Here is a 13,503-nt window from a genome sequence, read left to right as displayed (position 1 = left end):
AGAGAGAGAGAGAGAGAGACCTGTATCTTGTTGAAGACGAGTCTGTCCCACACACTGTTGTTTCTGACTATTCCGCTGCTCAGCTCAGCCTGTTTCCTCCTCACAGCGTAGTGCAGGACGGCCCTCCGCAACGGAGACGTCACTGAGCCCAGGACCTACACACAGAGGAGACTTACTCAAACTTATTCAGCATCACAGTGCATATTAAATTATACATGTGTAATTACAAATAATTGGATTAATAGTTTTTGATAGTATTTTTTGTGGCACTACTTTGTTTTAACTGATCAGATGTCAGAAAAAATAAATATCATGACTTATTGTGCAACATGAAAACGTCTTTTGCCATATTTTCCAGCTCTATAATCTAATATCACAGGAGTCAATACAAGACATGACAACGTTTTTCTTATAATCCTGTTCCTTACACCATAAAGTCTGTCCTTGTACTGAGAGCAGTGCTGGGAGTAACACATTACCAAGTAACACGTTATTGTAGTCACATTACATTTGTCTGTAACACAGTGATGTAACATGTTACTGTTCCTAAATCCAGTAATCACAGTTGCTAATAGTGCACGCCTGCGCAAAAATCAACAGACTTCTCGTCATGTGACTTTGGCCAGAGTTTGTGCAGGAGACAGGACAAAAATGCCAGAGCAGTCTACAACTTTTTGAGGGTTAGAGAGACGGACATTACTTCAAATCTGTTGTGCGGAAGGACAAGAATGTGACAGTAACGTACAAACTGTGCCCAGGCCAGAAACTACTATCCACTGCTGTGAACACAACATCAGATCTCTCCAAGCACCTGCACAGGCAACATGCTAACACAAAACTAGTACCGAAAGACCCCCGGACCCTGAGTGATGCTCAAGCTATGCGAATGCTGACCCCAACCAAGCAGCCAAAGCTTGATGTTCAACGGGTAACAAAAGCAGAGATTATCAGGCGTTTTCTGAGAAGCTAACTTGCTGTTGGCTTCGTGGTGCTTCACCAAAGAGCATAAAAAGAAAGATCTTGTGTATGTCCTGCTTATTAGGATGGGGATTTGTGCTGAGGCTGAGGTCAGCTTCCTATCCACCAGCTTCTTGTTCAAATATTCCCGTTTCACCTTAAATGGTGCAGCAAGTTATCATAACGCCTCTGGCACCAGAACGTAACTGCTGCATCATTTAAAGATGGAATGGGAAAAATCGAACACGAAGCTGGTGAACAGAAAGCTGGCTTCAACTTTGTGGCATATATAAGGTTTAACATTATATTATTATTGTTAACTATACAGCTATTGTTAACTGGCAGTAGACGATCAGACGATGTCGTGGAGAAATGCAAAAGTAATGTAACGAGTAGTGTAACGAATTATTTTCCACAGACAGTAAATAAGTAATGCATTTTTTAAGTAATGAATGTTTGCTACATAACTTTAAAATAACGACCCAACACTGACTGAGATTCTGTAGTTATTCTGAGAGTAATGACTGATACAGACCTTGTCATAGATGCGGTTGAGTAAGCGTGGCACCACAGGGAAGAAGGTGGGCTTCAGGGTCTTGATGTCATCCATTAAAAGAGAGATGTCTCCCTGGTAGAAGCCCACTCTCGCTCCGTGGAAGAACAGTGTCACCTAAAACAGAGAGAAAGAAGAACTTATAGGAATAATTCTGCCTATAAAACTCTTTTTAAGATGGCTGCTAATATTTTTCAGTAATATATTTTGTCCTAGAATTTTCAGTAGCATATTTTTATAGATAACAATGTCACACAAAGTCAGAGACCATAAACAAGCTTGTGTGAGATTACTTAACATCTCAACAGCGTATGAGGCAAGCATGTGATACACGCTACACAGGGCTAACGGTCGTACAATAAGCTTTTATTACATGCTAGCTACACTAGCCTCATAACTCCAGCACAAAACTGAAGAAGCACACTTCACACACCATACCCGTCCTTGCTGACTGCTTCTGAGGTAAGAGGAAAATTAAGCTAATTTGATTTTTTGCTGAATTATTGCTTTCAGACAGCAGGAGGTAGAGGATCAGGATGATGAGTCACTGTTATGTTGGGGGAAATTAATCAGAAGTGGGTTTAATGACTCTCGTAGTTTTATGACCTGTTGAGCTGGAATATTATAAGCTTTGTATTGTGTTCCAATGATAAATTCAAAGCTTTTAACTTTGTGGACAGACGTTTACACCTATGAGTCAGTGTTTGCCTCTTGCAGCTACTGCCTTAAAAGTTTTTCATGTATCCTTCTGAAGTGTACAACTGCAAAAAAATAAAAATAAAAACCTATTTTTATATTACATTTAATATGATTTTATTTGCTGTGATTTATACGTTTCAAGTCTAATTGTACTACAACTTCTACTTTAGAACTGCCTGCATGTAACTGTAAGCTCCACTACTTTTACGTCCCTCTGACCTCTCTAATGTTTCCAAAGCAAACTCTGGCAATGGTTTTGCTTTCACCTTCCAACAAAGGATCCTCCTGAGATTCAAACTGATTGACCACACATAGCTTGGCTTGGCTCAGGCGAATGTTCAAGAAGCTTTTTTACAGGGATACTTATTTCAGTGCAGGAAAGTATTTTAAATCCTGACTAAAGCACATTAAAATTGCAAATATAATATTTACTAGGACTAGAATATCACTGACACGGACTTGAACACTTGACTACAGCTTCAAAACACATTCAATTTACACTGACTAACACACTATAAAAGGGATAATACAATAATGGAATAATGGCTTAATTTAGTCCAAGAAGGTTCACTCACACCACCTCTATTCAGTAGAATGGCAGTAATACACCACCACACAATGAGAGACCCTGGCTTTTGAACTTTATGCTGGTAACAATCAGGATGGTCCTTGTCCATTATTGACTCACACCACAATACACATTTACGCTGTTCATTCAGTTCATATCAGATAAGCTCAAGCGCAGAGAAGTAGGCAGCGTCTCTGGCTATATGGCTTCTTCCTCTTACCTCAAAATGCATTGCACAGTTTTAACTTACATTTGTGGATCCAGTCAAAAACATATTTACTGCTAGTGTTTATCAAAGTATTCCCAAGCCCATGTGGTAATATCCATCACTAAAAACAGCCGGCTTTTAATGCAGCGTCATTTGAGGGATCGACGTCAGTAGTGTTTTTTTGGCCTTGCCCTTTACGCACAGAGATTTACTCAGGTTCCCTGCATCTTTTGATGTAACTATGCACTGTAAAGGGTGAAATACCAATGTACTTGCAATTGCGTGTTGAGGAACGTCGTTCTTACACTGCTGGACTATTTGCTGAAGCTTTCCTTGGTGAAGTGGTGAGCCTCGACCACTCTTGCTCATAGAAGACTAAGCCTTTCCTGGATGCTCATTTTATACCCAAGCATGATTGCATCACCTGTTTAAGATCTTTTTACAATGTTCCTAGTCTTAAATTACCCCTGCCCAACTTTTTTGAAAGTTTAAGGGTAAAACCTTACTTGTGTTTGTACTGTTCTTGATAAATAGAGGTCAAAGTAGATTTACAAATCACTGCTTTGTGTTTTTATTTGCATTTCATATACTGTCCAAACTTTGAGGTTTGCAAGATGAGTACCTAAAAGTAGTCAATCATAGTCAAGACACTCCACTGGGAGAAATACACCACTAACAGCGCGAGTGCTATTTTGGGCTAGATTTGTTATAGGATTTGATTTATTCACTCTCTCACCCTACATTTTCTGCTGATGTCGGCCCAGTATCATCACCTGGCACCATAGGCTATTTCGGAAGAGTTTGCCTTAGTTGGACTTGACAAGTTGACTTGTTCTAAAGAACAGGTTTAAACAATGGTGAAGAGGACTTGGATTTACACTTCGAATACCAGTGACTCAGTAATGAGTCAGACTTTGACACTTAAGACTCCGCACAAGCTGACTTGACTACAGCCAGACAGACACAGAGAACAGCTATAAATGGACAGGTCCAACTCACCTGAATCATGCGTTCAAACATATGAGCCAGGGGCAGGTACGAGATTGACACGTCGTCTTGGCGCATCACAAAAAAGCCCTGCAATTACAAAGGCAATCCACATTAACCAAAGTAAATTGGCACAGAACATCCACCTTACAGAGAAAATGGGACATTAGACTTAAATGGGCAATTGAATCAACAATTGGGCGCTTACAGGGGCAATTAAATACACTATTTGTCTTTTTCACTGCCAATCTGAGAAGGAGTTTTGAACTTATTGGGCGATAGAAGATGCAATTTACCAATTTTACCTACACAATCCACGTGGGGATAGAGCGAGAGAGTGGGCTATGGAGTGAGAAGTGAGGTAACACGTCCCAAGGGTAATAGACAGACACCGATAAAAAGAGAAAAGGGGGAGAGAAAAGAGTCTGAAGTTGAGGTGGCAGAGGTAGAGGGAAATAAAAGACAGAAAGATGAAGTCAGGATGGAGATCAAATTTGCAAAATATCCCTCTCGCTCTCGTTCAGTCTCTATGTCGTATAACCAGCGGGCGCCTTTATGAACTGTAGTGTTTTCTGCAGTTGAGCTCTAAAGTCACAGATAAAACTCTTAGTGTTTGTTAGCTAGTGGCTAGCTAATGCATGGCAGTAATGTAGGAATAACATGAGCACATCAGAGCACATTATTCGAATTCCTGAAATAATGAGAATGACAGGAACACCAACAGCCAGGTTCCAGTCCAACAGTTCTCACATCCATCATATGATTTTATCCTCTTATCCTTTAATCCTCTCATAACTTAATTATGTGTATTTTATTTATTTATATGACTGAATGAATGATTTTGTTCCAGTAGTGAAATTTTAGCTCCTTTTGAGCAAAACTCAAAAACACCAGCTGACACAGCTTTGAACAGCTGTACAGTGTAAAATCATATTTTTCATTAAAACACAAAAATGTTACAGTAGTGACAATTCTTAAATGTTACACACTGATTTACAGACTTTAGGACACATTTACTTCAAAACAATGGCATCTAACTGCTCTCCATGTGGCCATGAGGGACAGAGATGCAGTCTCAGTTCTTGCTCTTAAATGCAGGGGTGTGGCTAAAATAAGGCTCCGCCTATGTGCTAAAACTCTGTGTTATGGTAGTGACATGAAAGTGTGGGACAGCATTTTTCAATAAAGTTTTTATATTTAAACATTAAACTCATGATAAATATAAATCTTTCCACCTTCAAAAGAAATAAAATATCTTTTAAAAAAAAAATGAAAAAATACACAAGGTCGTTTTATCGCGAGTTGGTTCCATTTTCTGCTTCTCACAAGTTAAATAACCTCAAACACATTCAGTGATGTTGAGGTCTGGACTCTGGGGTGGTCAGTCTATTTGTCTATTTCCCTTTTTCAGTAAGAGCTTCTTGATAGCCGCACATCCTTTCAGACCCACAGCGCCAAATTTTCTTCTCACAGTGGAAGGACGGACAGAAACACCTGTGGATTTTAGGTCTGAAGCAGCTTGATTTTCTCCTCTCTCTCAGAGACCAAAGCTTCAAGTACTGTTTATCTACTTGTTATCTGAAGTCCTATTCAATAACTTCAATAATTCTTTCAAAAATTTTTTAATATTTTACTTAACAGCCATTTTGGCTAGAAAACAGTACTGTACTTAGTTGGACACTGCACACACCCAATCGTTACACATTTCAGGTAGGGCGAAAATTGTGTTCAAGGAAATATTCCTTCAAAGCAAGAGTGTCTGAGGAGGGATGAAAGCCTATAAGGGTCGTGTTATATTGTCTGAGGAAGAAGAATGTGAGAGAGAGACTGACCTCTAGGATCTTAATCACGGAGGATGCATTGGAAGCGATGTTGCCGTGGGTGATCATGGCTCCTTTTGGCTTTCCTGAATGAACACAAAATGAAAGAGTTATTACAGGAAGAAAGCATTCTGACCTCGCAATGTCATCCCACCTCAATACAACCACTAATAATGTAGTGCATGCAAACCCTGGAAGTACATTATGAATCACTGTGTGTGGTAACAGCTGATGTTTAAAGCTACACTTTGTAAGTTTTGGGGATTTGGAGACCTCTGGTGGACACGTGTAATTGTACACAACATGCAGAACATTTTGTGTCACTGGTTGTACTTTGGACCCTTTCCCTGAGCGGATGAATCTGAAGATTGCGAGCCACTGAAAGAGAACTCAGTCAAAACTGAAGGATGTGTCTTCTGAGGATGTGAGTGAATGATCTACTATTGTCATTATATCATCAGTGTAGTGTTGATTTTGTATTTGAGACCTGAACATCGAGCTGGACCTTCTTATTGAGCCTGTGTGTGTGATGTAAATATATGAAGACGTATGATGTGGTCTGAAAATTTCCCACCATAGGTGACCTGATGCTTCAGACTTTTAAATGATTTATTTCAGGCATTACAGGACGACTCATAGCAGAGCAGGCACACCATACTATAGTGTGTTTTTTTCTCTTTACTCAATAACGCTTCTTGTATTAATTTTAACACAAAAACTTACATAATGCAACTTTGTCTACACTAGTCAGGTCAAAGGTCATTCTAACCCACAAAATCTGGTTAATAGAAATAAATCAGTCAGAATATAGTTAGTCAGTATATATACAGAATATAGAAGTCAGTTTATTTGAAGGGTACCTACATAGGAACTTCAAAAGCAACATTTGAGCATTTAAGAACAACTTACGTCAGTATTTGCAAGAAGGTTGATGTAGTAAATGACACTGTATTAACATGAAGCCCCTAAACTAAATTGACTTCCATTTAAAGGAAGTTATGAAGCACCATTTCCTACTAGCGGCACTTACAAGGCAGAGGCCATTAAGAACACCATATATACATCCTTTACAGAGAACTCACTTAAATATGGTATTTTTCTGTTAATTTTACTGCAAAATTTCCATTTGTTGGCTGAGTTTAACATATTGGGAAAATTATCATTTGCATAAAATTACACAAAGTTTTTGGCACAGGTTTTATTTCACCTCCCAATATCTTAAATTCAGCAAATAAACAGTAATTGTGCATTAAAATGTGTAGAAGTGTGTTTTCTATAGAAGATGTGCTACAAAGTCAACAAAACATAATTTGAAAAACTTTTACATACTTTTACAACTAAGTTCAGTGAACTTAAACTTGTCCTTAAACTACAATAATAATTACACTTTCCGTTTCTGAACATCATAAAACTTTCCATGTCATCTTGCGAATACTGAAACAAGCTATTCAGAAATAGTCAAGCATTGCTCTTTAAATGTTATTCAGCGCTTGAAGCCACTATTTACGCAGCCTTCCAATAAAGTGCTACCAAACATAGTGAATCTGTCCCAGCAGGACGTGTTCAGATATGAATTCCATCTGGAGGTTAAGTATATTTTGGAATATGAAGTGTACCGTACCTGTTGTCCCACTGGTGAAACAAACCACTGCCAGGTCCTGAGGCTGAGGAGGCTACAAATGCAAATACACAAACACTGTTTTAAATGCTAATTCATCTGCTAAAGCATTTAACTCTGAGACAACATAGATTAAAACAGTGTTTAAAACAGTCATGTGCCCATTCTCACTGGTGTAGGAAATATCAACAATGCATCCAGCATATCAGGGATGGAAGATGTGGATATTTCCAAAGTTTTCAGGTCTATCACGATTATTCGATAATCACTGGACTGCAATTATTTGAGCTGACTGGATGCAGCTTTCACAGGTGTTAAATTGCAACAAAATGTGTTTTATATGTGGAGTTGAGGTAAATGTATGTCAATAAAATAGAGCAGAAAATGCATTATTAAGACACATCATGGGTCTTACAAAGACGACAAAAAGTTCTAACATGTGACTGGTGCTATAACATTTAATGGTCAGCAGAGAATAATGTTTGTTTATTTGAGCTCTTTATTGTTTATTTGAGCAGCTTTTCAGTCAATTTGACCACTTTAGGCTTGTACTTTAAATTGATAAAATAAATAATTGAATACAAAAAAACGAGTATAATAATTTACATGCCAAATATTCAGTGGCTAAAATGTCATGATCATAATGGGCAAAACTTCATAGATTAAAATGTCCTAAGAAGGATGTTACTGTAGCTTTAAAGCACACTTCTACAATCATCTACAATCCTAAAACCAAATCTAGACCAGGTTTCAGACAGAGAATTCTGTCAAATGTTTTATCGTCTGAAAGGAAAGAAAAAACATTTGGAACAGAAATAAAGAAATTTGCAAAGTTTAGGATTATGGACTTACGAATATAAACAAAAATCAACTGGCAGCTTCACAGAAGACATTTCAGAGGGCACTTACCACTGGAGCCTGGAGATTTTCTCTGCCCAGATCCTGCAAGAAAACAAACACAATTGTACTATGATTATAACACTGTAAATGAACTATTAGTATTAAATAAATGAAGGCTTTGTATTAAAACTGTGGGCTTTTTTCACTTTTCTCATTCACATAAACAGCGTCAATTTTGCAGCATTCACATTCATTCAACCAGTGCATAAAACTCAACACCCTCTTCCCTTCATTCGCTACAACCAATGACCACAGACTTCCTGTAACATCAAGCGCAGTGTGATACATGTGCATGTGAGAGACCTGTATTTACATCCAAACACCATTTCTGTTTATTTAGTGCTCATAATGCTGTCTGGATCCAAAGTCCTTTCATCATAGTGACTGAAGCATGAACACATTGTACACAACCATTTAAATTCTCTGACCATGATCTGTGAAAGCTGCAGAACCTCCACGCCACAGTTCTTCCCTCGCTCCACCAGAGCCGCACTGACAGGGTTAAAGAGCACCAGGCAGGACAGGGCAGGGGTCACTCCCTTCTCCTTATTCCCCAACAGAGACGCCGCCTTCTCCTCCTTATCACAGATCACCAGAGAGATTTCAGCTGGACACAGAATGTGAATTAAGTGAGTTAAGTAAACTCAAGTTGTGACGGGTGCAGACGTACCGTGTTCACATGTTAGACGGAGGCCAGCACTGTCACATTTACATTAACATGCACAGTCTCTGATAAACACATTACTATCTAACTATATCAGTTAATAAATATGTTGGGCCCAACTAAAATATCATGAAGTCGACTGATATTAAACCTCCAGGGTCTGAGGGCATTTTCTTGATTTTTGCATTCTTAAATGCGCCTTAAAAGGCACTTGTATACGACGTAATACCCACATGTTATATATCAAAATGTTGAGAACAATCTCAGCTCTCTATAATGAGGCCCTTTGACCTAAAGCACTGGGTAAAGAGATAATTCGGCCCTAAAGCTGAAAAAGTTTGGTTTCAGAAATGAAAACATAGCTTTACTCATGTGGACAAATAGTTTTGGTGCTTGTAATGGATCTACTGAAGCCTTAGGCTCACAAAAGTAGTGGAATATATGGTAAAATAGCTCATAGCTACTTCCCAAACCCACTGCAGCAACTTCAGCGTCTGGAAACTTTTTACACACCATTTCACGTCTGAGTCGACTGAATGAAAAATGAAAGGTTTCCGACGTGATGGGTCAGGCCTTAGTGATTGTGAGTGTCCACTGGTCAATTTCACCCAAAATATAGACAGGCACACAAATCCACTAAGTACAGGTGGGAGGCAGATGATGGACATGCAAATCCACCACTGACCAACAGTGAGAGGCAGACGACGTGAGTCTCAACTTGTCTTAAATGGCTCGTAACTCCCGATGTGAGTCACATACGATCTCAGGGTAAGATGTAACCGAAAGGGCGACTCGGCAGATTCAGGAACGGTTTGAATCGTATTTCTGCACTTTATTATCACAAAGATATTAACAGAAATGCCAGGAAACATCTAATTTGACATGCAGGTGCGTTCATCGACCCCAGAAGGTTAAGATTTCACAGATTTATCTTGGGATGTACAATGATACTGAAATCAGTTCATTATCGCGGCAGATGTTCAGATGTTCAGATTTGGTATTTATCGTACTCCAAAAGAACAGAACAGTTAGGCGATACTGGGCTACTGCATTTGTAATCCTCTACAAATTCCTGTTACATTTGACTTTAATGCTAATCCAATCCAGGCACAATTTCCATATTTTCTAAACATGTATGTATCAGCATTTGCAGATATGCACATGAAAAATATCTGATATCAGCACTGGCCCTCAATCCCACCATCAGTGCGTCCACAGATGTAACCGTATTGGTGGAAATCCTGCCAATAAAGCACCAATAAAGCCTTGTATAGGAAAAGTACATTCAGGAATGTGATGCTTGACCAACAACCAAATGCAAATGCATACTACTTTAATTCCTTTCTATTTTTTTACTTTAATTTCTATTATTATTTTTTATATTATTCTTTAGATGCTCAATGGAGAGTTTCTTTTGTTTGGGTTTAAGAAGTTTAACACTTGGCAACCATACTTTACAATCAACAATCATATCAGTAAAATTTAATTACTGGGGTTTGTTTATATCAGCAGACATCAGTTATGGAAAACTAGTACTGGTATTGCAACAAAACATTCACACCAGCTTTCTGTAGTTTATTTTAACCACACTTATGTCCCACTTACCCAGATTGAGAATGTGCACCATGGCCTCCAGGCCTAGCGTGTCATACAGAGGCACTACAGCCATAGAGAACGTGTAGCAGGCCAGCTCTGCAATAACCCACTGCAACCATAAGGGGGAGACAAAGGTCAGCACAGTTAGTGTCCCTCAGACAAACTCCGATTTTGTTAGCCATTCTAACATGATGTATGTGTATTACCTGCATCTATATATAACCTCAATCTTTCTTCTAAGAAATCCTGGACACTGTGGTCTGGTATAGTGATATAAATGTGAACAGACAGGAAGTGTTTGTGTGGTGTACCTCTGGCCTGTTTTGAGCAAAGATGCCCACAAATTGTTTTGGATTAGGTTTGCATCCCTTCGCCAGCAAACCGGATCCCAACACCTGGGCCCTCTCTGCAACCTGCAGCAAGACAGGAAATTACTTGATTTAATACAAGACAGGGCTTCAGATTCATTCTGGAAAGCCATTGTGCTGCTTGTACCTTCTGTGAGGAAGGAAAACACTAAACTGTGTAAGTGCAACAGCCCTCCAGGATCAAGCCTGGTGCCTAAACAGACTTTACAGACATACAACAAGCAATCAATCAGAAACATTGTTCACCTGCCTCACGCTGTACTGAGTTCTTCACATATTCATACTAATGTGTTTTCATGATAAGCTTCTAACAGTAGTCTTTGGCTTTCATGGATTTATCTCTCTTTTTCACTCTGATATGCTTCTAACAGCAGTCACTGGCTTTAAGTCATAGATCTATTACTCATGTAACTCTGGTAGACCTTCAACAATAGTCAGATACAGTAACAGTGACTAAAAGTAACAGTAACACTCACTAGTCAATAACAGTAACTGCTTTTCATGAGTCTGATAGTAGTCTAAATACTTTGGGCGAATGACAGGCTTGTTCCTTTTCCTTTTCTATATTCATTATTGTATATTAAATTTCAATCCATTATTCTTTATTTATGTCACCATTGTTGTGTTATTGCTATCCCGTCTCGACCACAGGAGGACGGGGTCCTCTTTTAAGTCTTGGTTCCTGTCAAGCTTTGGTCCTCAGCTTGCTCATTTGGGGCTTGTACCCAGATTTCTGTGCAGCTGCTAAGTGACAATGCTAATGAAAGCAGCACTATATAAATAAACCTGAATTGAACTGTATTGAGTTTCAAAATCTTGACAGAATAAAAATCAGTATCACTAATAAAGGCATATTTTTATTACATTCTAATGACACAGTTATGATTTTTTTCTAAGACTTACTAAAATCATGAAACATTGTTGCCTGAAACATACATGAAACAAAATTTCACTAAGCCACCTGCAAACTGCTTGAAAACCTGATTAATACTCAGCCACAACAGGTGCAGTAATTTCAACCACCAATCAAAATGCCACATGCCAACATCAAACAATGACCAGCTAATCCTAACTAGCCAGCTGAAAAATATTGGCTACTAATCTTGCAAACTAGAGCAATAATCAAACGTATTACATGTGACGTTGGGTTTTTAACTGCTTCACGTTACTGTCCTTTGTTTCAACTTGCAACAAAGTGCGAAAACCTCACTCGGTAAATCCAGCCTTCGAAAATATTCAAAGTTGCATCAGAGATAATAAACAGAAGGAGGACACAGTCCACTGGTTGATATGGAAATATATAAATATCTCATAACACTCAACATGGCGGCTGTTTCACGGAAAGTCCAGCCTTTCAATAAAAGGCATCAATCGCCTTGTTGGTAAAGGCTTCAGCCGAAAATGCCCCCAGTAGCCAGAACACCTGAAAAAACACATTTCTGAATGTTACTTAAGCAAAACGCTATAAAGTTAATGTGTTTTTCTGGGAGCACCGCTAAGACTGCCAGTGAGTGGGACCAGATTCCTGCTCAGTTTGTTGATTTTCCTGCTCAAGTACAACTAATTCAATTAATTACCAGGTTTGCTTAGGACGGTGCTGAGGGTGTCCACACCCAGGACTGATTCTGGGCTCGTTTAGGGGAGGGGCTCATTATCGCTGGTTTGTTCTCACATACCAAATTTCCATCCGAACTGTGGATTGACTGCCCAATCCCATACGTCACTTTTCTCCATGAAGGTTTGTAAAATGGTAGGCACCAGCTTCATCCGTTCACTTGCTGCTTTTTATTATTTTCCTTGGAAACAAACACTCACACGGTGAAGAACAGAGCTTTCTCGTCTACAACAATCCTTTCCCTGCCATCACGGAACTTGAAATGGGGAGTAACACAAAACTCACATTACAAACTGAACCAATCACGCAGGCCCACACACGCCACCGGGAGTGGATAGCTTCCACACGTGCAGTGGACCACACCAGAGTTCAGTGGACCACACCAAGCCCAGACCACCGATTCCAGGAGGACTAGAGATCGGTTCCCTGGACCGCTCCCAGGCTCAAAAACAACTGACCAAACGTACCAGACTCACAGAGCCAGCGGTACGAGGTCCAAAAACGGCTCTGGTGTGAAAACACCCTTAAGCCAGAGAATGTAAGTCATCAAATTATGCTGGACTCCACGCCTGCTATGACTTCGGCCACATGCAGCACATTAATTTCACCAGTTAGCAAGATTAGCAGCCAGTATTTCACATGCATTGTCTTTATAGAAAAATCTGTGATGTGTTGTTTAACCTACATTTGCATATCTGTATCATTTTATGTCAAGAGAGGAGAATATTAATAACCTAGCTATGTACATCACAGTACAGCAGAGCAAATGCTGGCGCAAACAGCACCATATTACTGTTAACTAAGTAGATACTACCTAGTAAAATTACATAGTTGTTAGAAAAAACAATATTATTGCAAAAGAGCATCCTGTTTCATTTTGTTGTCTTTTATGAAACTTCTTTCACAAAGTTGAGACTAAAGTTGCAAGAAAGTTTCATGTAAATCCAGCC

The 13,503-nt window shown here is 39.2% G+C and overlaps 1 protein-coding gene across 1 annotated transcript in view; it reads right to left on the bottom strand.

Annotated features, from left to right (window-relative positions):
- acsl2 (acyl-CoA synthetase long chain family member 2) overlaps positions 1–13,503 on the bottom strand; it is a 39,834-nt gene that overhangs the window by 6,957 nt on the left and 19,374 nt on the right. The window contains exons 5-13 of the mRNA XM_036578519.1: positions 10,882–10,983; positions 10,580–10,679; positions 8,739–8,917; positions 8,320–8,352; positions 7,414–7,465; positions 5,805–5,878; positions 3,985–4,062; positions 1,493–1,627; positions 21–155 (exon numbers count right to left, since the gene is read on the bottom strand). Coding sequence (XP_036434412.1) covers positions 21–155; positions 1,493–1,627; positions 3,985–4,062; positions 5,805–5,878; positions 7,414–7,465; positions 8,320–8,352; positions 8,739–8,917; positions 10,580–10,679; positions 10,882–10,983 — 888 coding nt within the window. The remainder of the gene's footprint in view (positions 1–20; positions 156–1,492; positions 1,628–3,984; positions 4,063–5,804; positions 5,879–7,413; positions 7,466–8,319; positions 8,353–8,738; positions 8,918–10,579; positions 10,680–10,881; positions 10,984–13,503) is intronic.

The sequence above is a fragment of the Colossoma macropomum genome, unplaced genomic scaffold (assembly GCF_904425465.1).
Source record: "Colossoma macropomum unplaced genomic scaffold, Colossoma_macropomum, whole genome shotgun sequence".
NCBI classification, from domain to species: domain Eukaryota; kingdom Metazoa; phylum Chordata; class Actinopteri; order Characiformes; family Serrasalmidae; genus Colossoma; species Colossoma macropomum.
Note: the sequence above shows the minus strand (reverse complement) of the source record. Positions and strands in the feature narration are given on the sequence as shown.